Below are 23,605 nucleotides of genomic sequence, written 5' to 3'. Positions count from 1 at the left end.
GGGTGCTCAGGTCTGGCGGGATCGCTGCTTTGATCCTCCGCAGGCAGTCGCTTCTTCAGTCCCGTGCTGGGGCTCCGCTCGCCCGATTCTCCCCCTTACGAGGGTAAATCAGGAGCGGAGACAGCACGTCTGGGACCCACGAAGCCGTCGGTCCACGGGACGCTCTTCCCGTGGCTTTAAGGGACCCGTGGCGCAGGCACGGAGCTCCCTATCGCCTAACGGAGGACGGAGCCGTCGGACTCCCGTCCGCCATTGACTCGGCACCTAACCGGAAGTCCAGTATTTTACAATTTCTGGGCATACCCACCACATATGATAGAAGGATCCTTTTTCTTTTTGACATTTCCAACATTTGTTTTGATTGTTTTTGTTTATTTTAGCTAACCTTTCTGGAGATAGGTACCATAGATGAAACCCTGTATATTTTAAGACATTTGTTGTGGTTACCTTTTTATACTATGGGAAACCTTAAAGACAATCTCCTTCCACATGCAGTTGGTGACTGGCGGGGGGCAGGGAGGAAGATTTTTTCAGTTGTGACCTTCCTGACCAGGGAATGTTTTTGGCATTCTTTCCTGGCACCTAGTGTAGAATCACATGACCATTGCTTTAGAACAGGCATGGCCAAACTTGGCCCTCTAGCTGTTTTGGGACTACAACTCCCATCATCCCTAGCTAACAGGCCCAATGGTCAGGGATGATGGGAATTGTAGTCCCAAAACATCTGGAGGGCCAAGTTTGGCCATGCCTGCTTTTAGAAGGTACCCCCAAAGGTGTAATCTAGTTCAATCGCCTTCTGATACAGGAGATCCACTGCTGCCACTTCCCTGAAAGGTGGCTCCTTAGCACGGCCAGCTCACTTTACTTTTTATTAAATTCCACAATGGAGAGGATATGTACAATAAATACACATCCTAGTGCAAAGTGTGCATAGGAGTGCATATGAAAATAGCATGTGAAAAGGAGTTATATGAGGGGAAATTGCTTTGCAAAAAAAAGTGTATATTAGGGTAAATTTGCACTAAGCATTTTAAAAAAAATCAATCAATCAATCACAAATTGCAGTAGAAATGGGAAGAACTGAATTTAAAGGCTGGAAAAAATGGGAGACTGAGAGAAACCAAAATTGACAGATTTATTCATCCCTTGTTACGATGTAATGATTTTTGCTGCAGTTGACTGACATTTTGAGATAAAGAAAATAGATGATAGCAAAGGTGACTACGAATGGATTTTGTTTCCTGCTTATCTAAAAACAAGGATTTTGTCCTGTTCTTTTGAAGGCAAGGTTTATAATCCGCCCCCCTCCCCAAACAAGCAACAGCTGTATTCCTTACAAGCCTTGCATTGCTGACTCAAGAAGCAAAGCAAAATATCTGGGAAAGTTTTCATTAATCTGCGTCTGGAGGTGGGGAATCAAATTATTCTATCCTATAACCACTCAAGATAATCCTCCTCTGCCCATTACATCTGAGATAAAAGCAGTATTTTCAGCTGAATAAGCAGCCAGAAGAACAACATGACTTTTGCTATGGGTAGAGATTTTTATTAGTCATTTCCTTGCCAAATGCATTGGCTTGTGAGGAAAGAAAAATTGAATGAACTCAAAGCTAGACTAAAAGGGAAAAAAATCCACTAGCATTTAATCTGAAAGCTTTAGCACACTTGTTTGAACTGGATACAGTTTGGTGGGTGCTATTTATTTATCTCTGTGTCCCTTTCTCTGCCACCCCTCCCTAGGTTTATAGGCATGTATCAAGGAATTTTAAAGGCATATAAACATAAACATCTCGGATATTATTGTTATTATTTTTTGCACTGGGCCCCCTAAACTAGCTTGGTGCTTTCAGACTAGAGAGCTCAGAGCTTGCTGACAAAAATGGAAACAGGAGTGGAAATTGCTGGTGTTCGATTATTCGCCCCAAGCCTGGGACAGAAATCAATCCAGTGGATATGATCAATATTAAACATTGTTGCTTTCAGTCCACAAGTGATATGTAACAGGTTGCATCTCCCTCAATTGCATCATGTTTCCTTTGCTTTGAAATGAAAGGGGGTGGAAGAGCATATAATGTCAGTGTACTTTAATCAATTTACATAAATAATTATGCAAATTATGTAAGTTGCATCGTTTTGACACAGTTTTGACAAATAGGATGACCTGCAGTGGAACAGCCACGGTGCTGCATGAGACGAACAAGGAGGGGGCAGTACTGGAAAAGGATGTAACAATATCAAAACACAGTATAAAAATCAGCGAAAGCAATTTACAATCAGAAGAATAGTGTGGGTGTGCTAACAATCTCTCTCTCCCAGGTGTCAGGGGCAAAGAGGTGCATCTTAAGTACCGGTATATGGTAAAGCTTTTATGCAGGGACATCTCTGTGGAGAGGGGCTATGGGACTGCGACAGAGAATGCCCCAAACAATTGAAGCAGGGCAGGGCACACAGAATCTTGTCCTTTGCCTCAAGCGGCAAAATGTCTTGAGCCAGTCCTGGTATCGTGTCTTCTCAAAGCCACTTTATTTAAATTGCAGGATGGTCTGACTGCATTTTAGATCTTGAGAAGCGTAAAGGAAGAGTCCTAATATCAAGTGAATGTACTGAGGAGCACAGACGTAGGCTGAATGTCAACTAGAATCCACTGGGCAAAGCGGAAAGTCAGGCTCCAGGGAGCTTTGAAACGTCAACTTGCTCTGGTTCTCAGGCGTGATTAATGTTTTAGGCTCCTGAAAGTTTCCCGTTGTACTTCTGCATTTGTCTTTGCAGCTGATGCTTGTTGGAATAGCCATAGACATGTGAACCTTTCTCTTTATACCTCACCAAATCACAGCACCACATCGATTGATTTCCACGTATTTATTTATTTTACACAACTATCTGGAGATCTTTCCTCAAACAGAGTAAGAAATGATTCTGCTAGCCTCCTCCTGGGCGAGCTTGCCAAGTGATAACAGGGGTTGTACCTTACTTTGCATACAGTGGTACCCCGATTTACGAATTTAATCCGCTCCGAATGAACATTCGTAGGTCGAAAAATTCGTAAGTCAAAAAAAGCGATTTCCCCATAGGAATGCATTGGAAACGAAAAATTCGAGTAAACCCCATCTAAAACCGCCAACGAATGTCCTTCGGATGTCGAAAAATTCGTAGTTGTGCGGGCACTTTTTTCATTCGTAAGTCGAAAGATTCGTATGTCGAGTAATTCGTAAGTCGAGGTACCACTGTAGAACTGTGAAGAAGAACATGTTCTGCAGAGGTTTTCTGTATCCACGGTGGTGAGTTGCCCCAAGACAGGAGGGTGAAAGCAATTAACTCAAAAATAAATAAATAATCATGAGCCTTTGAGCACATTCTTCAACTTGGCTTATTACTATAATAGCCTAGCTTCCATGCACAGGAGAGTGGTATTAGCAGGTTTGGGGGGAACTTCAAGATTTGATGAAGCACAAAAGGACTTTGGAGGGGAGCCAAAGGAAGGCGGGGAGAAACTCCAAACATTCCTGTGAGGGCTGAACATGTTCAGGGGCCACAGAATGTTGAGTATTTCAGGGGCTAAACCTGAAAATTGGTTATTGGGGAATGGAATGGATTATCTTTGAGTGGGTTGGGGGAGCATTGCTGACTGGCTGAAACCCTGAACACAAATACAGTAGTCTGCCCCACTTCTTATATTATTGAGGAAATGCATGCCTCAGCTTTTCCACAAAGATCTGTGCTCAACTGACTTACAAACAAAACAATCCAACCACAGATAAAACAACGAGGCAGTAGTATCAGGTTAAAAATTTACATGGCAGATCTGCAGTGATTGAATATCTGTCCAAACCAGTAGGTTTTCAAGATAAAGAGCAGGAAAGGAAGGGCAAATGGGGGGATTGCTGGATCTCATGCAAAATAGTTGCAGTGCCATTACAAAGTTCCTGTTCAGTACACCTTCCCAGGACAGAGAGCAAGACGTCTGAAGCTGACCTCAGGGTCCCAACAGGTGCATATTGAAGAAGGTGGCTGTTGAGGCAATATAGTGCTTCACAAATCGAGTGAAGCCTTTCCTTATCATGCTCCTTATCACTTACCTGTCGGTCTGATGACTTGATGCAGCCTGTTTTGAACTAATAGATGTTTTGCATGTCATCGTATCAGCTTTCTTCTGTATATCAAGGGAACCTCTTTATAGTCAGTTATTGCAAATTGCTATGCTAGTTACTTGCCCTGCTTTTGTGGGATCTCCCCTCTATCAGTGCCAAATGGCTGGGCTTGTTTCGGAAGTGAAATAAGATAACAGCCCCTCAAAAAGAGAGCGTTTCCAAAGTTTGTGCTTAATTGATGATAATTATAAAATGGACGATAACATCTTTATGGCCCTCTTTGATTGATGTGACGGTTTTCACAGCCGTCTCTTAACAGGATGCTCTGACAAGGAAGGTATTTTATCTCACCGTCTCCATTGGTGCATAAATATTTAAAAAATGAAAGGCATAATAAATCTGTCTGCTGCATATACACAGTTGGGCTGCCAAACATGCCACCTGTTTAGGATTTTAATGAACTGCTCTGAAATCAAGGGGTGTGGGGGGATTCTAGTCAAATTAATGCTGTCATTTGCCTTTGCTGCAGACTTTTTTGTTTTTGTTTTTTAAAATCAGAAGTATATAAGAAATCATTTTACTCTAAACTTGCTCAGTGAGGCAACTCTGACCTGGTTATAAGAATTAGGGGAGGGGGTGCTGTGATGCAGCCAGCCCAGTAGTTACAAAGGGTGCAGGTGGCACTGTGGTCTAAACCACTGAGCCTCAATAGGCTTGCAGATCAGAAGGTCAGAGGTTTCAATCCCTGCGATGGGGTGAGCTCCCGTTGCTCTGTCCCAGCTCCTGCCAACCTAGCAGTTCGAAAGCATGCCAGTGCAAACAGATAACTAGGTACCACTGCGACGGGGAAGGTAAACGGCGTTTCTGTGCACTCTTGTTTCCGTCACGGTGTTCCATTGCTCCAGAAAGCCATTTAGTCATGCTGGCCACATGACCCGGAAAGCTGTCTGTGGACAAACGGCGGCTCCATCAGCCTGAAAAGCAAGATGAATGCCGCACGCCATGGTCACCTTTGACTGGACTTAACCATCCACCTTTACTTTACACGGTGGACTTCTCATGGTGCACACAGGGGATTTTCACCTACATACTAGAATGTCCTCATGAGAGCTATGTTGAGATACTAACAAGTTCAGAGGTCACATCTGTAATCCATCAGGATTCCAGAGTCTCCTGCTTGAAATGGATCAGGTAGCCTTGGGTTCCAATGCTTCCAAGTTCTCTTGGTGGATCCTGTCCCTAATCAGAGTGCCACTGGATGAGGCTAAAGGTGCATCTAGTTCCAGCATCTGATTTCCCGAAATGGCCAACCTTTTACCCTCACTGCAGCACCATAGCAACTTGTATTCAAAGACAAAATGCCTCTAAATCTGGAGTCTCCATAGGGTTACCATGACTGGAGACCTATTGATGGGCTAGTCATTATCTCTCAGCCTAACCTTTCTCTGCAGGCTTGTTGTGATTGCTAGGTCTTAGGCAGACACAGAGCAAATAAGTCAGGAGTCATGTGAGGTAGATTTATTGTTGCCCACACAAATTCCCAGGGTGAAACGGAAGCATTTATTGTCCTTCCAGGTCAAGGGAGCCAGAGGCCAGGTGGAAAAAAGAAATTTTAGTGCCTTTATTGCAGGGATGTGGAACCTGTGGCAGAGGTGGTTTCAGGGTGGCATATGGATGTACCTATCATATGGAAGAAATGGGACAGCCTTTCTGGACACCACACTTACCTCCTAGAATAAAGGATAGGATGCAAGTGTAATTAAAAAAAAAAGTGCATGTATACACCTCCAGGGAGCCCATCCCATGTGAATCAGAAGCATGTAAAACTGAGGAGTGATATGAGATTATTGCGAGACACAAATGTGTGGCCAGCCTGTTAATGCAAAAACTCAAATCCAGATGCGACCCTCCGTCCGTTTCCATAATGCAAGTAGAGGAAAGTACACTGTCACAACAAGTTCAGGGTCTCTTTTCCTTTTGAGCTACTGCATGAGAAGCTTTCCTGACTTAGTTGCATTGATTCCTTTACTGGATTTGGCCTGCTTGAATATTTTCTTTGGCAGTGGGCAGCAAAATGTTAGGTGACGGTGGATTGAAGACACAACTGTATTCCTTGTAATGGAAATGTTAGGAGTTTCTGGAGATATTAGCAAGGCGGATTTCAGCAGCTGTGCCTTCCTTCATTGCTACTGAACAAGTAAGCTGGCTGGCTGTAGCTGGCATCCTAATTCATTTTTTAAAAAACCATCTCCAGTTTATTTGTCTTTTTAGTTTTCTTTGTGTGTGCTAGAAGATCACCAGAGTATGCTGTTGCTCAGAAAAATACACACTGTGCTGGCATCTATCTTTCAATTCAGTGGCTTAATCTGGAACACTGTGTGAATTACACAGAGCAGCCTCTACCAAGCTGCTCCACTGATGTTTTTCATTTCAGAGAAGTTACATCATTGCTTTTTAATTGTGTACAGAATTGAAAAATCCATCTGAATATTAGGCAGGTGCAAAAATAATTCCCATGTCCTTCCCACTTGACATGTTGTTCTTACTCCAAAATTACTCTTTCTCCTTAGTGTGCCTGCTCTGCAAAGTATTTTCCAGCCTGGTCCCCCACCCCAAGGTATCTAGGACTACATCTCCTTGTAGTCCAGCAAAATTCTAAAGGACACCAGATTGGAGGAAAGCTGGTTTAGAGACATTTTGGTTTTGTATTGTCAAGCATGATCTGAGGGAGAAATAAGAGTTCTAACCATCAGTTCTGATTGAGGGTTTCTAGAGGAGTAGTTTTTACGGAGGTGGTAGACCTGTGTCTAAACTCTGAGTTTCAAGTTCTGGTTTCATCTTCTCTCCAACAGGGTAGGCTTCTGTTTTTTTGTTTTTTAGAAGAAACGGCAATACACAAATGGTATCACAATAATCTCAACCAAAAGTGTCAGAAGAATTATCGCCTTAAGAAAACAGTCTTGGATTGCCAGTTAGAACAATGCAAAGGCCCATCCCAATGGTGGACCAAAATCTTAGATAAGAAAATAAAGAGAGTGTCTGTGGGTTTTTCTGTGTCTTTCACTTGTTATATTAAATAGCCGTTGCCTTGCCTCTTCTTCTTCTTCTTCTTCTTCTTCTTCTTCTTCTTCCTCTTCCTCTTCCTCTTCCTCTTCTTCTTCTTGATTTATATCCTATCCTTCCTCCTAAAGGAGCCCAGGGAGGCAAACACAAGGTGCTGATTCCAATGTAGAAGAAAGCTGTATAGATATAGAGAAAAGATCACTTCGTTTCACATATTCTATCTCTGATAGCAACCATTCATGTTCTATTGCATACTTACCCCATTTGGGAAAGTTCAGCAAATTCTGTCTTTGGGAATTCTGTGATGAACTGATCTCACCCACACCTTCCAGATTAACATGCAGGTCACAATTTTGTTATCCATCACCTGTTTTCACACTTCTCAAATCTTATGACAGTTCTCAGCTCAAAATACGAATCGAAACAGGATGGGATGGATTTGCAGATAAGCACATACAACAGTGGCAAAGACAGGAAACAGACTGATTTGTCCATCCCTAAGCCCGTTCACCAAACTCAAACTGTAATTGGCATGTGGAATATCATATGACTCAGAGGTGGGCTTAGGCTGTACTAAAAGCTGAGTTTTTAGTGTTGTAGCTCCAGCCCTCTGGAATCAATTGGCAGACAAAGTTAGGGTGGCATCCAGCATAATGATGTTTAGGTGCCTGCTAAAAATGTTTGGTTAAGAAGGCTTTCCCTTAGGTATGACCCAGCCATTTGTAAAATAGTAATTGCATTTCCATAATTTTGTTTTAGAGCTTATCAAAATAGTTGTAATGGTTTTTAACATTTACATTTTTTGCATTTTGTTTTATTTTTTTACGCTGTACACTGCCTTGATGACCTCAGGTTGTGAGTAAGTTTGTAAATTTGCAGAATACAAAATAAATACGCAATTTCCTCACCTATTTTCGCAAGTGGTTTAGTTCTGAGAGGACTCTACCACATGTCCTTTTTCAAGATGTAGATTGGCTCTCTGTGGCTGGAACCGAACAAGGATTCAAAACAACAGTGCATGTTTTATATAATCCCTTTAATCTTGTTTAATTGATGCAGTTTCTCTCAGCCCGAGCCCTTGGGAATTGGTCTAGTTATAAATCCAGATAAATTATAAATAATCTGCATATGGAGCAGCCTGCTATCAAGTTAGTTGTGTCTCTAGCCAAGTCTTTTCTTTCAGTAGAGCTTTTCAAGTGATTTCCTCCATAGTTGGCACGGTCTGTATTTAATAAGTAAGTTAATTTACCCTGCAATTGATTATTGTCTCAAATCCCTGCTTCCAAAAGCCAAATACTTGTTTCCCCCACCATCATAACTTACAATAATCTTTCCCACGAAGCTAGACTATTTCAGATGCTAACTATGCGTGAAATACATCAACGGCATTATCTTAAATATGAAGAGAATGAAGAGGGAGAGGCTTTTTGTCATGGAGTGAGAGGTTTAATACAACAGCTGTCATTTCTGTTGCAGCGCAACCCTAAACATATTAATTCAGAAGTACCCCACTGAGTTCAATGGGGTTACTCCTGGTCTGTTAGGGCAAAAGGGGGCACAGCCTGTCATGAACTGGCTGGGTGCAGAGGAATGCTGGGAAGAACCAGCTCAGGAACCACCAAGGGAAGAAGGCTCAGAGCCAGGGGACTGGTGGTGGGACGACCATGTGTGGTCAGAGGGAGAAGATTGGGAGGAGGAGGTGTTGGAAGCTGAAGAGGTAACATGGCTTAGGGAGCAGGGGGGAGTGAGGCAGATGCTTGGGGTTAGCACAGATTGCTGGTGAGGTGTCCCACACAGCCCGTCCTATCCAAACTCAAGCTAGCCTTCTGCCCTTACTTGTGTGGAGGATGCTGTCCTGCCATCAGTATTGACGTCCAGCCAGCTTCTGTACTTGGAACGGGGAGGTTGGATGAGGCGCCATCTTGGCCTTCACCCCAGGCAGCAAAATGCCTTGGGCTGGCTGTGCTACCAGTTTCTTTCTAGAAGGAGTTATTCTGAAGAAAGAAGCACGCGCATGCGCACAAACACAGAGACATGCTTGATCCAAACCCTCCCAGATGCATTGACCTTTTGCAGGTAATTCTAGTTTGGGTATGAGAGGCTGTTTGTTTGTTGCGGTTTATGTAGCATGCAAGAGCTTCCTGAAGTGATAATAGGGGATTATTAAATTTAATGCCTTGTCAATCTGAAGCCTAACAGAAATGGAAGGCGGAGGTTATGTCGAAACTCCAACTGCAAAACTGTGTAAAGCAGGAAGCATTCTGTTAATCTGCTGCAGCACGACAGCCCCAGCTTTTGACTTTGCAGTCTTCAGGAAGTGGATCAGCAGTGTTTCAGAAGCCTCCTTTGGCCCAAGCCTCCATTCCCCCTGCTCACACCTAACATCCTCTATGATGTCTGGTGATTGGCCAAAGCAAGATCACCAAAGCCAAAGCAGATTGGGGAACCGTGGTCAGCCTAATAATTTATGCTGGTTTTAATAAGAACAGAAGAGTCTGCTGGATCAGGCCAATGGCCCATCAAGTCCAGAATCCTGTTCTCACAGTGGCCAGTCAGATACCTGGGCGAAACCTACAAGCTGGATCTAGGGCACAAGAGCCCTTTCCGCTTCTGCTGTTTCCAGCTACTGTTATTCAGCATAATGGCTCACTCCAACTGTGTAGGCGGAATGCAGCCATCACGGCTAGTAGCCTTCAATACACATAATGTACTTGTTACACATTTATTGTTGCTTTGAGTTACTTTCTCTAAAGAGAAAGAGTGTGACTAATAATAATAGTAACAAGGATATTATCTACAGGCCAGAGTTTCACCACTCATGTCCTGGAGCAGGGAAAGAGGGCCATGCCATAGCACAATGTTAACTGAGGCTGCCTAAGCTCTGTACCTTAAAGTATACTTGAAACACATTTTCCTCCTCAAAGAATTCTGGGCACTGTAGTTTGTGAAGGGCTGCCGGGAACCGTAACTCTGTGAAGGGTAAACTACAGTGCCCAGAAGTCTTTGAGGGAAAGAATGTGATTCAATGGCATAATGTGTACGCAGCCTGTTTATGGCTGCTTATTCCGTTTCCGTGAGTTTTCCCCAATATGTTATGTTCCGCATTATAGTTGTGCTTCCATGTGGTGTAAAAGCCACTGCTGGAACTATAGCGCAAGAGAGTTCCAGAGGGAAAAACCAAACCCTTACAAGTAATATGGAAATGAGCGCCAAACCTATGCTATATTCAGCTATAGTTCCAGAAGTGGCATTTGCACCATGCGAAAGTGTAAATATAATGTGGAAATTTAACAGGGAAGCATCGTGAAAAGGAAATGAACTTACTGCACCCACTGGTATTCTCTCTTTGAAAAAGAGTTGTTCAAACTGCCAATGCACACATTTTGCCACCTTCTAACTTTGCTACCTGAAGGAAATGTAACCTCCTCTCCCACCCCACCCCCCACCCCCCGTGGACGTGCCTGGTTTCTGGCTCAGCTGTGGCCATGTTGGAAAGAATTTCCCAGGCTACTCCCCAAAGGCAGGAATACCTTATTTGGGAAGCCTCCTCTCATTCAGCTTCTACTGCTCATCCAGCTTCCAGAACAGCTCTAGAGGGCTAGCTGACCTGTTTTAAGAAGCTGCTCATTAAGATGTGCTTTAAAGGTAGGAAGAAAGCGAAATTGTAGAGTTGTTTGTTGTTGTTCAGTCGTTCAGTCGTGTCCGACTCTTCGTGACCCCATGGACCAGAGCACGCCAGTCACGCCTATCCTTCACTGCCTCCCGCAGTTTGGTCAGCCTCATCTTGGTAGCTTCGAGAACACTGTCCAACCATCTCATCCTCTGTCGTCCCCTTCTCCTTGTGCCCTCCATCTTTCCCAACGTCAGGGTCTTTTCTAGGGAGTCTTCTCTTCTCATGAGGTGGCCAAAGTACTGGAGCCTCAACTTCAGGACCTGTCCTTCTAGTGAGCACTCAGGGCTGATTTCTTTGAGAATGGATAGGTTTGATCTTCTTGCAGTCCATGGAATTGTAGAGTAGAACCTCGCAAAATCTGAAAATGAAAGCAACTTCTGATTACAGGGGAGGATAAAGTAATGTGATATGACATGGCAATAAGGGATCATGGGCTTTGGAAAGGCTTGTGGAAACGGTACCATTTAAGCACAATTAAATAATGATGTTGATGGAGAATATATTTGCAGTATTGCTGTGGGCTGTACAGGAGGCTGGCTTTAATCAACCAGAGGCTGACTGCCCAGTGTGTTAAGTTAATTTCAGTTACTGCCTCTATGTGGATAAATATGAGGTCCTCGCCCCCTTTACTCACCTTTCTGAGGCTCAGTGGAACAAACTGTGGGAAAGTCATCATCATCATCATTTTTCATTTGTATACCGTCTTTCTGTCTTACAATACTCAAGGCGGTTTACAAGCTGCAGAAGCATAAAATGTCCATCTTATACATAAGAGGATGTGTGACTGGCTTGAAACTGGTTAGAGGTGGTTCAAGTCCCCCATCTAATGCAATACAAAAATGTGATAATAAAACAAAACTTTAAAAGAAGCAACCTACACCAAAAAGGTAACATTCAACAGTCTCTCTCTCTCTCTCTCTCTCTCTCTCTCTCTCTCTCTCTCTCTCTCTCTCTGTGTGTGTGTGTGTTTCCCTGTGTGTGTAGATTGTGTGTGTGTGCTGTGAAAGAAATTCTGGAAGAACGATAGAACTAGATTTGAGCAATTAAGAGTTTGAGATACCCAGAACAGAGAACTAACTATTTCGTTCCAGCCCTTTATATGCATCTTCTGAAATTGGAAATGTTAGAGGCTGTCAGATTGCTCAGTGTTCAATGGAACGGCGAAGCTATTAATGATGTCAAAATAAGATTCTGTATTCTGCATGTGGCAGAGAAAATAGAAGCTTCAAATCAATCTGCTGGGGACAAGATGGATTGTCAGCTTCCATCTCAGCTGAGTTTACAGAGAAGCATAACTACTGTATAGCTTTACTATAACTGTGTGTTGACCTATAAAGTTGGAAACTTCAGCCTGAAGAGTCTCTCCCACTGTGTTCCACTGCAGTGGAGCTTAAGTGCAGATGTAATGCTTTAATCATATTTTTGATTTCTTAATGATAGTTAGATACTATACTATACAAAGACCATGATTATAGTTCTGCCCTGAACAAATGTGATTTTTGCACATCCTTGCTTGCAAGACAGCACACAGGCCTCACCAAAGTCTCCCTTTATTCACACTCTGGCAGCTGGCTTTAGATCAGCACTTGGTTTCACTGTGCCCTTGGGGTGTTCGAAAATCAGGGTTCAATCAGTAGGCCATGGTTAGCACAGTGTACAATCATGCACGATGCTTTCATCTGGTTTGAGAGTGGCCATGAATGCTCTACTGAGTGTGCCAAGCGCATCTGAGATGCAGAGATGCTTTATAAATGTGAAGCCCCTCTTTACCTGCAGAGCCATCCAAACCAGAACATCTTCCAGGACGAGTCATTTGGGATGGTTTGGGTAGCCAGATGTGATATTCAGCATGATTTATGGGCTTTAATCTTGAGTTTTAATATTATTCCCTTGATCTCAAGGGCTCATCTCCTCTTCTTTTTCAAAATTTTATTTTTTAAGGGTACCATATTCTTGCCTGGAAATCGGGTGACTGAGCATCCTTGCAATGATGAAAGTCCAGGGAAGTTCCTCTTTGAAGTGATTCCAGGTAGGATATTTTATTCACTATAAATCTGTTGTTATGTTGTACTGACTGACTAATGACCAACTTTATTCAGCCTTAACAGATGCTAGAGATGATTAATGATTCAATTTAAGGAGAAATGGGAGGATCTCATATATATATATATATACATATACGCATATGTATATGTGTTAGTGGTAAAGTTTATTTACAGTTTTTCCTATTTTCTTTGTTTTATATAAAGAAGATTATAGTTCATGTGCATCTGGCACATTAGAGGTTGCTTTAAGTTTCTAGACTTCCTTGGCTTTGAAAGAAATGGAACCCTTAAAGCAGAGGTTGGCAACCTCTGGCCCGTGGGCCGAATGCGGCCCACGAAGGCTGTTTTACCAGCCCATGAGCCACCCGCCAACCGAGCCACCTGCTTGGCAAGCCCCCCGCACACTTTGCTAAACTGGCGCAGCGCGGGGACTTGCCAATCGGCACTGGAAATTGCATCTGTGCATGTCCAGACGCTGAAAAAATCGCTTCTGCGCAGGTGCGATTTTCAGTGTCACGGACATGCGCGGAAGCGATTTCCGGTGCCACAGACATGTGCAGACGAGATTTCCGGCATCGCGCTGCGCATGTCCGGCCCACGAATACTCTCCGTGGGCTTGATCCAGCCCATGGCTGGATAACCTTGCTGACGCCTGCCTTAAAGGATTTGATCTGTTAACATTAGGTAATAATTAGTTAAAGTGAGCACTCCATAACAGCAGATCTAGGAGAAGGAAAACTCTGATCTTAAATCTCTGCTGCCTTGTGGGATATTTTTGGGAGAAGAAAAGGCTAAGGAGTACACCCTAGACAAATCTAGAGTAAAAAGGTAAAGGACCCCTGGATGGTTAAGTCCAGTCAAAGGCGACTATGGGGTTGCAGCGCTCATCTCGCTTTCAGGCCGAGGGAGCCGGCGTTTGTCCACAGGCAGCTTTCTGGGTCATGAGGCCAGCATGACTAAACGGCTTTCTGGTGCAACAGGACACTGTGACGGAAACCAGAGTGCACAGAAATGCCATTTACCTTCCCGCCACAGCAGTACCTATTTATCTACTTGCACTGGTATGCTTTCAAACTGCTAGGTTGGCAGGAGATGGGACAGAGCAACGGGAGCTCATTCCGTCACAGGAATTCGAACTGCTGACCTTCTGATCGGCAGACCCAAGAGTCTCAGTGGTTTAGACCACAGCGCCACCCACGTCCCTACAAATCTAGAGTGGAGTCCCTAAGACAGTTGGATGGTGTCTTGTACGCTTCCTTCCAGCAACTCCTGCAGCCAATCTGATGCAAAACATATAGCTCTGCTTTCCTTTGGACCACATCAGTGAAGCCAAGTGGGGGGTTCTTGTCATCTGGTCAGTCCAAGACTGCCGTATACACTACCCAGGCTTGCACCCCCAGGCAGTCACTTTATTGCTGCTAAACCCCCCCCCCCCCGGAGGCTCACTCCCTTGCCTCTTGAGACAGATGGATGCTAAGAAACCTGACCCATATGATTGGTCCCTGATTTATGTGTGTGAATCCCCAGAATCTCTGTTTTATTTGCTTTTATACCATTTTATTAATTTTAGGCTGTCTTAATTGATGTTGGTTTTTATATTGCACATAGTTTCTACCGCTTGAAGAGTTTAAAAATATTAAGAGTTTTGGAAATGATTTTAAATAAGTAAATGAGCAGTGCCTGGTGGAGGAAATATTTCCTGTTCATTCTGAAGACTTTGGAATGAAATACTGTAATAGGTCATCCTGGACAGATAATTATTTTTTGTGCATGCTTCCTCATTTTGGTACACCCCTCCCCTACCTTATCTGATGCAGAAGTCAATGTGTGTCTTATAGTTTCATGGGAAACCAAAGTTCTAATGGACTACAGTTTGGAGCCAATGACACAATGAGGGAAGCTGTGTTGGGCTGGTGACCAGCAGTTGGCTTTCTCTAGCATTCCCCGCATGCTTAGCATAATGGACAGATGTTCCATTTGTCCAATGGCAGCATTGGCTGTGGCCAGGAATATCGAAGATAGGAAAAATAGATTGGATTCCTGCTAAGAATATTGCTGGAGGATGGTGCTAAAGATGTGGATTAGTTCAGGATCTTCATCACACCATCACTTTGTTCAGGGGTCTTCCTGAATGAGGGCTGAGAGAGAGAGAGAGAGCGCACGAAGAATATTCTATGAATTAATAGTCTCTTCACAGCATTGCTGCCTCGGTTCCTTCAGGACTGGTAGGATATAAATGACATGAAGAAACAGCTAGTGGGAGAAAATTCCGACATCTATGGCACTTATACTGTCCCACCATCACTTATCTGGCTGTTGAATTGTTTTCGCGTAAAGTTGCTATTGTAATTTTGTTTTTTCTTTAAATTTTAAAAACCCGTTGAAGACATGCATACATCCTCCTCAGTTTAAAAGGCATGAAATTCCAGGCTTGAAAATATTTCTGCAAAACAATACAGGCAAATGTAGGCTGGCCAAGAGTGGAATCCATGGCTAAATGTTAATTGATTCAGCTGAAGGGCAGAGAGGTTGGTCAGATGCATTTGATTATTATTTCCCTGGAGAAAATATGGGGTGGGGGTGGGGGTGGGGAGCTAAACCATATCCAGTTTTCCTTATTCAGCTTCCTCCACCCTCATCTATTTTGGCATATGATTACAGAAGTTTCTATGTGGGAACTATGTTCCAGATTAGGCTGCTTTGAACCAGCAATAGGGGCAGGATCTTTGTGGCTTGAATGCTGATATATATAGGTCATTGGTATTTAACTGAGAGTTGATGTGTATCATTTTCCTTTTCACTTTTTGCTGTAGAAGACCAGTATATTCTAAGGCCTAGTATGTCCCAGTTTAGTTGTGGATTCTGTTATCATGGGTGTTGCTGTTCAAGTAAGTTTTACTCCAAGACAACCCATTGAAACCAATTGACCTAACTTAGTCATGTTTATTCATTCGAATGGGTCTACTGTGAGTAAGCCTTAAGCCCATCTGGAAAATGGATGATCCAACTGGGTTGTGTCCTCAGGGTTAAAAGTGCATTGCGTGTTCCTGAACTTTCAGTCCAATCCATAAAAGATATTAAAAAAGAATAACGTAACGCAACATTGGTTGAAACATGTTTGGGATTTTATTCTATTAGCATTTTATTTTATTTTCTGGCAACCCCAGTACAGTGTTTGATAACTGTTTTAAATGTTGTTGTTTTTAGACTGAGTTGAAATTTCTCACATATTTTTCTGTGATTTTCCTTTTTTCCGCACTCCCCTAAAATAAATATATAAATGCCACTTTGCACACACCCCCCCCCCAAAATATTCTCCTCCAGATGGCCACCATTTCCTTCCCAAAATGTGCTGGCATGACGTCTGGGAAACTGTGGTGGAATACAGAAAGGATAGCCAGGTTGCCATCGCAGTTGCAGCAAAACAGCAAAACAGCGACTGGAGAAAGGCAGGGAAATTGTCCTCCTGGTTTCTCTACCCATAAACAGTGTAGGGAACACCAAGAGGCCATTTGTACAGAGCTCTGAATAAAACTTGATAGAAGTTGGGTTTACGGCACCCCTGGGTCTTGCAAACCTTCTGTACTGACTCAGTTGCTGCACTGGTTCTTCGATTCAGCCCAAAGAGCTCACCATATAACCCTTTGCATGTTTAGACCTTTTAACCAGCCCTAGAAATAAATTCAGTCAGGACTCAAATTTTGGTTTGGTTTTTGGCAGAATTTAGGCCACAACTTTATTGATTACAATCAAGTGAGTGGTTGCATAGGCTCTGGTTCGACTAGCTCCCTGCACCCTTGCAGGCAGCGCTGACCCAGAGCTCTATCATAGGTCAGCCTAGGGTGAACACCAAGGACAACGGAAGGCGGGAACACCGCCAGTCCACCACCCGGATATCCCCCTGGACTCCGGCACGGGCACAACCCCTCTCAGGGTTGACCAAGCCATTGAGTCCCTGGATTCCTTTACCGGAATACCCTTCACATAGGGATGGTGAGACCCTTCTGCCACCCCTATCACTTGAACCAGAGCCTATCCGCAACCTTACAAGTTGTTACGATTTGCTACGCGGCAGGCGAAACCCAAGTGGCAACAGCCAATCAGCCAAGTGGGAAAATTCCTGCCATGCCCCTGTCCCAACGACAGGTGACACATGACGGCATAGCAAGGTCAAGCGCAAGACCTAAATAGAGGGAGAGGTGGGCGGGTGTTCTGATGCACTAGCCCGAAGGGGAAGCTCAGGATCACGTACATGGGCTTAAATTGGTCCCTCAATGTCCTTTACCTGCGTCCCATTGGTCAGATTGCTCTCAGCATTGAGGGACCCACCAATAGGGTGTTGTGGCTATCCAAACGACCCCACCCGCAATACAGGCTCTGGTTGCCAGGTCGCACCGCAACACGTGCCCTCATTGAGGGAGGACCCGATTTCTCTATCTTAAGAGTAGCGCAAATGTTTGAATAAGGCTTGAGATCCACTTAGAGAGAATCTAATCTTCACACTTAAGAGCAATAATTTCCATACCTTTCTTGATTAGAAAGAACTGCCTGTGGAATGCTGCCTTTGTTAAGCTTCCATCTCACAGAGGCTCCAATCCTTTTGCCCAGAATTAGAAATGCACTTTCAGTCGCTGTACCATTTCTCTCGCACACTTCGTTTTGCAGTCTCAGGTTGGTGCATCAATCAGTATCAACCCATTTCTGTTTGTGCAAAACCCCTCGGGCCTCTAGGCCATAAATAAATCTGAGTTTTTGTTTCGTGTAGCTACAGCAGCTTAGCTGATTTCAGGTACTGTTGACAAATATAAAGTACTCGCACGGCTAGCCCGAATGCTCGGGTTTTGCCTAGCATGGCTTCTCATACAGTTCTGAGTATCGGCGGCATTTTGTATGCAGGAACAGCTGACGCAGAAAACAACATGCATCACATAACGCAGTGTTTTTCAACCACTGTTCCGCGGCACACTAGTGTGCCACGAGATGTTGCCTGGTGTGCCGTGGGAAAAATTACTTTATACATAGTCAATATAGGCACAGAGGTAAATTTTTTAACATTTTCTAATGGTGGTGTGCCTTGTGATTTTTTTTCATGAAACAAGTGTGCCTTTGCCCAAAAAAGGTTGAAAAACACTGACATAACGTCCCAAACCTCTCTCCAGATTTACTTGCTTTTTTCTTTTACTGCCAATTTGACAGGAAAGCAAATGGGCCAATCTTCCTAAATCTCTGAAAGCAGGCATAATTGCCCAACTACTCTTTGCTCGGAAAATGTAGATGAAAACATTTCAGAGTAAGTCTGCGTTTAGAGGTTTGGAAATAGATAGCCAAATATTCAAAAAGTACCACGGTCTGATTCAGGAATACCCTCCCTTTTTTTAGCCATACACAGAATGTATCTCTACTATTTCCATCTTTCTGTGCTCTGAGAAGTTCAGAACACTTATCGGCAAAAGCGACCATGATTTTCACAATGCAGTTCTGCCACATGTGCAGTTGGCTATATTGTCAAACAAGTTTGTGCATCCAGTTGCCCTCTGCTTGCTGCTTGCTTGGGGATACTTACATCTGGCGCCACAGAAAATCACTGATTCATAGCATCCCTGCCCACTTCTGGAGCCACTGACGGAAGCACAAATCAAATTAATGCAAAGATGGACATCCTCTCACTACCCCTGTGTATGGTATATTGTTTTCAAGCCCCCTATTGATCCCAATGGTGTAGTAACAAGAGAATATTTCTCCGTGACCTATCCAGGCCAGCAAATTTGTTGCTAACAGCAGCACTGGGAAGTAGCAGAAGATTATTGCTTCCCAGATTTTTGTACTCGAATCTGGATGGACATCTCACAATGTTATCCTTCCAACAATAACATTGCTCATCTTATTCCATTGGCTTTCTTTTTCACCAATAAGAAAATCTACAACAAATGTTCTGTACAACAGATTTCCCTGCGTCAGGCAGGACAGGATCAGATGATCTTTGAAGTCCCTTTCAATTTTATGATCTGTGGCTTTATTCTATGTATACAAAGACACCCATTGATCCTTGAGGCAGCTAGCTTCATTTCTAACTCGCAAGCCTCTTGAATGGTGGCAGTGTAGGTGTTCAGAGGTGGCTGGTGCCCATTGGAGCTAGAAGGGCAGAAGACAAGGAACTAACCATTAGGTGGAGCCAGAGTCAATGAGAGGCAGAGGCAATTAATTCTACTTTTGCCGCCACCCCTTGATGAGTTCTATGACACTGGGATTAAGGAAGAGGAGGTAGCTGACAGCCAGGGATTGGTTAAAAGTAGAAGAAGAAGAGTTTGGATTTGATATCCCGCTTTAACACTACCCGAAGGAGTCTCAAAGCAGCTAACATTCTCCTTTCCCTTCCTCCCCCACAACAAACACTCTGTGAGGTGAGTGGGGCTGAGAGACTTCAGAGAAGTGTGAATAGCCCAAGGTCACCCAGCAGCTGTATGTGGAGGAGCGGAGACACGAACCCGGTTCCCCAGATTACGAGTCTAGCGCTCTTAACCACTAAACCACACTGTAAGAAGGCAAGCAAGTGTGGGCAGACTGAGTTTGGCGGGGTACTGCCCCCACCCCACACCAAATGGTGTTTTGCTTTTTCATGCTGTCTTTTCAAGGGTCTCCCCATTTTTGGCTTGCTGGGTCAATGTGATGCTGAATGCCATGGTGCCCTTTTCTCTTAAACAACAACAACAACCCTCGAGTCAAGACAAATTATACTTAAGCTAGAGAAGGACTGGACTCTTCTCTCCATGCCTTCTATGCTCCTTCCACCCACCCCAGGCAACCACTTACTTTCCTGGTGGCCATGACACCACAAGGGAGGGAGGAATTTCTCCCTCACCCTTCCATTTGTTGTTGTTGCTGCTGCTGCTTCTGCTAAAGCAGCAATTCCTGATGTGAGGAATCCGGAGGAAATCACCATTTCTCAGGGATCTCCGTGTCTGCCTTGCTGACACATTGCACCAGTTGTGGGGGAGACCACCCTTGTTACACCACTTATGGAAGTGGGGAGGGGGGCACATTCAGAAGTGATTTGTAATATGGCATGGGTCTCTCCAGCTCAAAATGAGAGGCGGAAATCCAAAATCCTAGCTGCAGTGGTGGGGGGTGTTGGTTGTTAGTACCCATGCAGGACTGAATTTTAATCGTACTGTTGCTTTGTTTTATTTTACAAAAACGCAGAACTCAAACTGGGTGTATTTTATTGCAGCGACAGAGCACCGAAACTTGTTTTTCTTAGCTTGATAATTCCTCACTGTGCATACAACAAAGGTTGAGGTTTCCCTTAACATTCCAAAGGCAACTGGGGACAATCTGGTATCTGTATGTTAAATCTGTAGGCAGCTTCAAAAACATTTCCCCCTCATTCTTGCTTCTTTGTTGGCAATGCATGTAAATTATTCTGAGAATGCGAGGGGGAGTAGGATTGTTGCGTGATATTTGAATTCTCTGTCTGGGGATACAAAAGAGAGAGATATACGTTGATGGCCATTCTGTGCAATTAACTATGTGTGTACATTTTTGAATAGCCAGTTAGATTAAAAAAGAAAAGCCTGTGTAGGTTCCCTTCCCCACCTCATCTAATAAAATATATTAACTTTCTATGTGGTTTACATAATACAAATTTATTTGGATTTCAACATATTCAAAACACTTTCAAAAACTGACTTCTTGATTTATCAGTAGCGTATTGTAAAAAAAAAAAGTATGACGTTTCAATTTGACAGTGCAATCCTATTCATGTTGCACTATGTTCAATGCGGCTTAATGCAGGAATGCAGTTTAGGTTTGCACAGGATTGCCTGATTACTGTGCAATACTATGCATTGCAACAGTTTAATTGGTTTTATAACTGCATATTTTTATTACTGTAACCTTCTCTGGGACCTTATGGTGAGAAATCTCATAAATACATTAATAAAATTTCTACTCAAATTCTGTGCTGTCAAATTCAGTGGGAGTCTTGGGAAAGTGTGTCTTGGATTGTACATAGGAAGTTCCCTTATACTAGATCAGACTATTTAATGGCAACTGCTCTGAGAGCCAGTGTGGTGTAGTGTTTAAGAGTGGTGGACACGTGATCTGGGGAACCGGGTTTGCTTCCCCACTCCTCCACATGCAGCTGCTGGGTAACGTTGGGCTAGTCACAGTTCTCTGAAGTCTGTCAGCCTCACTCACCTCACAGAGTGTTTGTTGTGGGGGAGGAAGAGAAAGGAGATTGTTAGCCGCTTTGAGACTCCTAAAGGGAGTGAAAGGCAGGATATCATGTCCAAACTCTTCTTCTTCTTTAGGAGTTCAGGGAGAGCTCTTCCTCATCACCTGCTTCTCGAGGCAGGCAGACCTTTTTCTGTTGAGGGCCACATTCCCTCAAGGGTAATCTGTTGGGGGCCTCATGTCAATAGTGTATGGAGCCAGAACTGGTGATGGGTACAGCAAAGGCAAAATACTGTCCTGCTTCAGTTTTAACCCTGAATGAGAGCTCCTGATCTTATAAAGGCCTATTGTGAAAGTAAGCCACACTATGTTTGATGGAATTATTCTCAAATAAGGTTATGATATATATTTTTTTTAAAAAAACCTACAATAGACCAAACTCTTCCGAAAAGCAAGTGAAAGTAGTTACTTTCAGACTTTAGTATGCTATACATGTTCACAAACACATAACAGAAGTCCACCAGTTTCTTTTTCAGATAGCTGTTAAAACTCCCCACACCTACACTATCACCCAAGCCTTACAACCAGGCGAAGGTACTTTAGAAATCAGCTTATATTTATTGAAATAAAACATTGCTCTTTCCAGGTGTCCTGGAAATATGTAGAAATTGGGGAGAACACTTTTGGAAACTAAGAAAAATAAGGAGGAAGGGAATGATAGGAACTGCTTGGGGAGAGAAGAGGGTTGGCAAGCTCCATGGCACAGCAGTAAGTCCTTGCACTAGTGGAATTGTTCAACTGGATGCCACCCTGTGTTATCTAGGGTGTGAAGGCATATTAACAAATTGCACGAAGATTTGCTAAGGCAACCCAAGTAGGCATGAGGATAATCCCAGAAGCACCACTGTTTCTTAGAAAACATGGCCCTGTTTCCTGACTGGTTGGGTAAGGGGGGGGGGATGAGGGGATGCCAAGAGAAGCCCGCATAATGCCAGGCGTTATGATTGAGTGAGAGATTCAATCCCTGATATAATGCTAGAGGCCAGCAGTAATCATGACACAGAGTTGGAGGCTGCAGAGACTCCAGCTAAGGAGCTGGATCAGGTTCAGGACTCTGAACCTACTTCTGGACATCAGCAATCCACTGAACCTAAGGCTGGCAGACAGAAGTTGACACACCAACCTGCCATAGCTCTAGGAAACAGAGAGTGCATAGGAACATGCTGTTGACTTGGAGCTCTCCGTGGTCCTGACCAGCCTTGCTGCCCCAGCAGGAGACCCAAACATCTTCTCTATCTTTGAATGCTGTGCAGCTTCTGGTCCAATATGCCACCTGTACTACATCAATGTGATGGTGTATTAGTGTTTCAGGTTTTACATATCTGTTACTTTTTCATTATTGTAACAAAATTCTGGAGGGAGAAACTCCCTCCAGAAAGGAGTTTGTCAAAGCAGCTTACAAATATGAAAGCAAACACAGAGACGAAAATAATCCAGCCATTAAAACAGAAATGATCAAACTAAGAAAAGCTGCAAAAAAGAACCAAGAAGGCAAAGCAGCACTAGCAATCAATAACGTTAAGTTGAAGCAGAATCGAAAGCTTGTTTTAAAGGGAGCGTCTTCAGTTGCTAGCAGTGCACACACAAAGAGGAGAGTAACCTAATCTCTTGGTGCAGGGACCAACACATGCTGTTTTGCATGTCACCACCAGTTTTCACCTAGAAGGCCATGACATAGACAAGGTGAATGCAGCAGCTGGTGGGCCAATTCACATGAAAGCAAGGAGTGCTTGAAGTAGAAACACAGGGAGCTGCCTTATACTGAGTCAGACCACTAGTCTATGCAGTTCAGTATTGTCTACACTGACTGCCAGTGGCTGTCTGGGGCTTCAGGCAGAAGCCTTTCCCAGCTTTTAGGGAAATGCTAGGGAAGATGATGATGATTAAAAAAAATTGCCCACCCTTCCCCAGCAGGTCCTAGGGCAGGTTATGACAAATTAAAATGGAAATTTTAAAAACAGTTAAACCAGAGTGTACACATCTAAGGTGTCAAAGGCCAGGATAAAGAGATGCATCTTCAACATTTGCCAAAAGCTGTACAGTGCTGTACTCGAATGGCTTAGCTCCCGAACAAATCGGTTCCTGAATGTCGCAAAGTATTCCAGTTTGCGAACATTTCTCAGAAGCCGAACATCTGATGTGGCTTCCGCTTGAGTGTAGGAAGCTCCTGCAGCTGCACCTCCCCCACTGAACGGTTTCGGGAGTCGAATGGACTCCCGGAACAGATTAAGTTTGAGAACCAAGGTACCTTCACTGTATAGTGAAGAAGCCAGATACACCTCCCTGGGGAGGGAATTCCACAACTTCCACAGAGAAGAACGTCTTCTGAGGGCCTGCTCTGCTGATCTTAACACCCAGGATGGTCTGCAGGGAAGGAGGTGGTCTTGCATATGTTTGGGGCCTAAGTTGCTTAAGACTTTAAACACTAATGTGAGCACCTTGAATAGGGCCTGGGAATGAACAGCAAGCCAGTGTTTTAGGACGGGAGTTCTGTGCATTTCGAA

At 43.7% G+C, this 23,605-nt stretch overlaps 1 protein-coding gene across 2 annotated transcripts in view; it reads left to right on the top strand.

Moving 5' to 3' along the window:
* The window catches only part of ARHGAP24 (Rho GTPase activating protein 24), a 314,093-nt gene that overhangs the window by 103,544 nt on the left and 186,944 nt on the right, over positions 1 to 23,605 (top strand). For both annotated transcript variants that reach the window (XM_033160681.1, XM_033160676.1), the window contains exon 3: positions 12,766 to 12,853. In XM_033160681.1, the coding sequence (XP_033016572.1) occupies positions 12,766 to 12,853 (88 nt within the window). The remainder of the gene's footprint in view (positions 1 to 12,765; positions 12,854 to 23,605) is intronic.

Source organism: Lacerta agilis, chromosome 9 (assembly GCF_009819535.1).
Source record: "Lacerta agilis isolate rLacAgi1 chromosome 9, rLacAgi1.pri, whole genome shotgun sequence".
Lineage (NCBI taxonomy): Eukaryota > Metazoa > Chordata > Lepidosauria > Squamata > Lacertidae > Lacerta > Lacerta agilis.
Note: the sequence above shows the minus strand (reverse complement) of the source record. Positions and strands in the feature narration are given on the sequence as shown.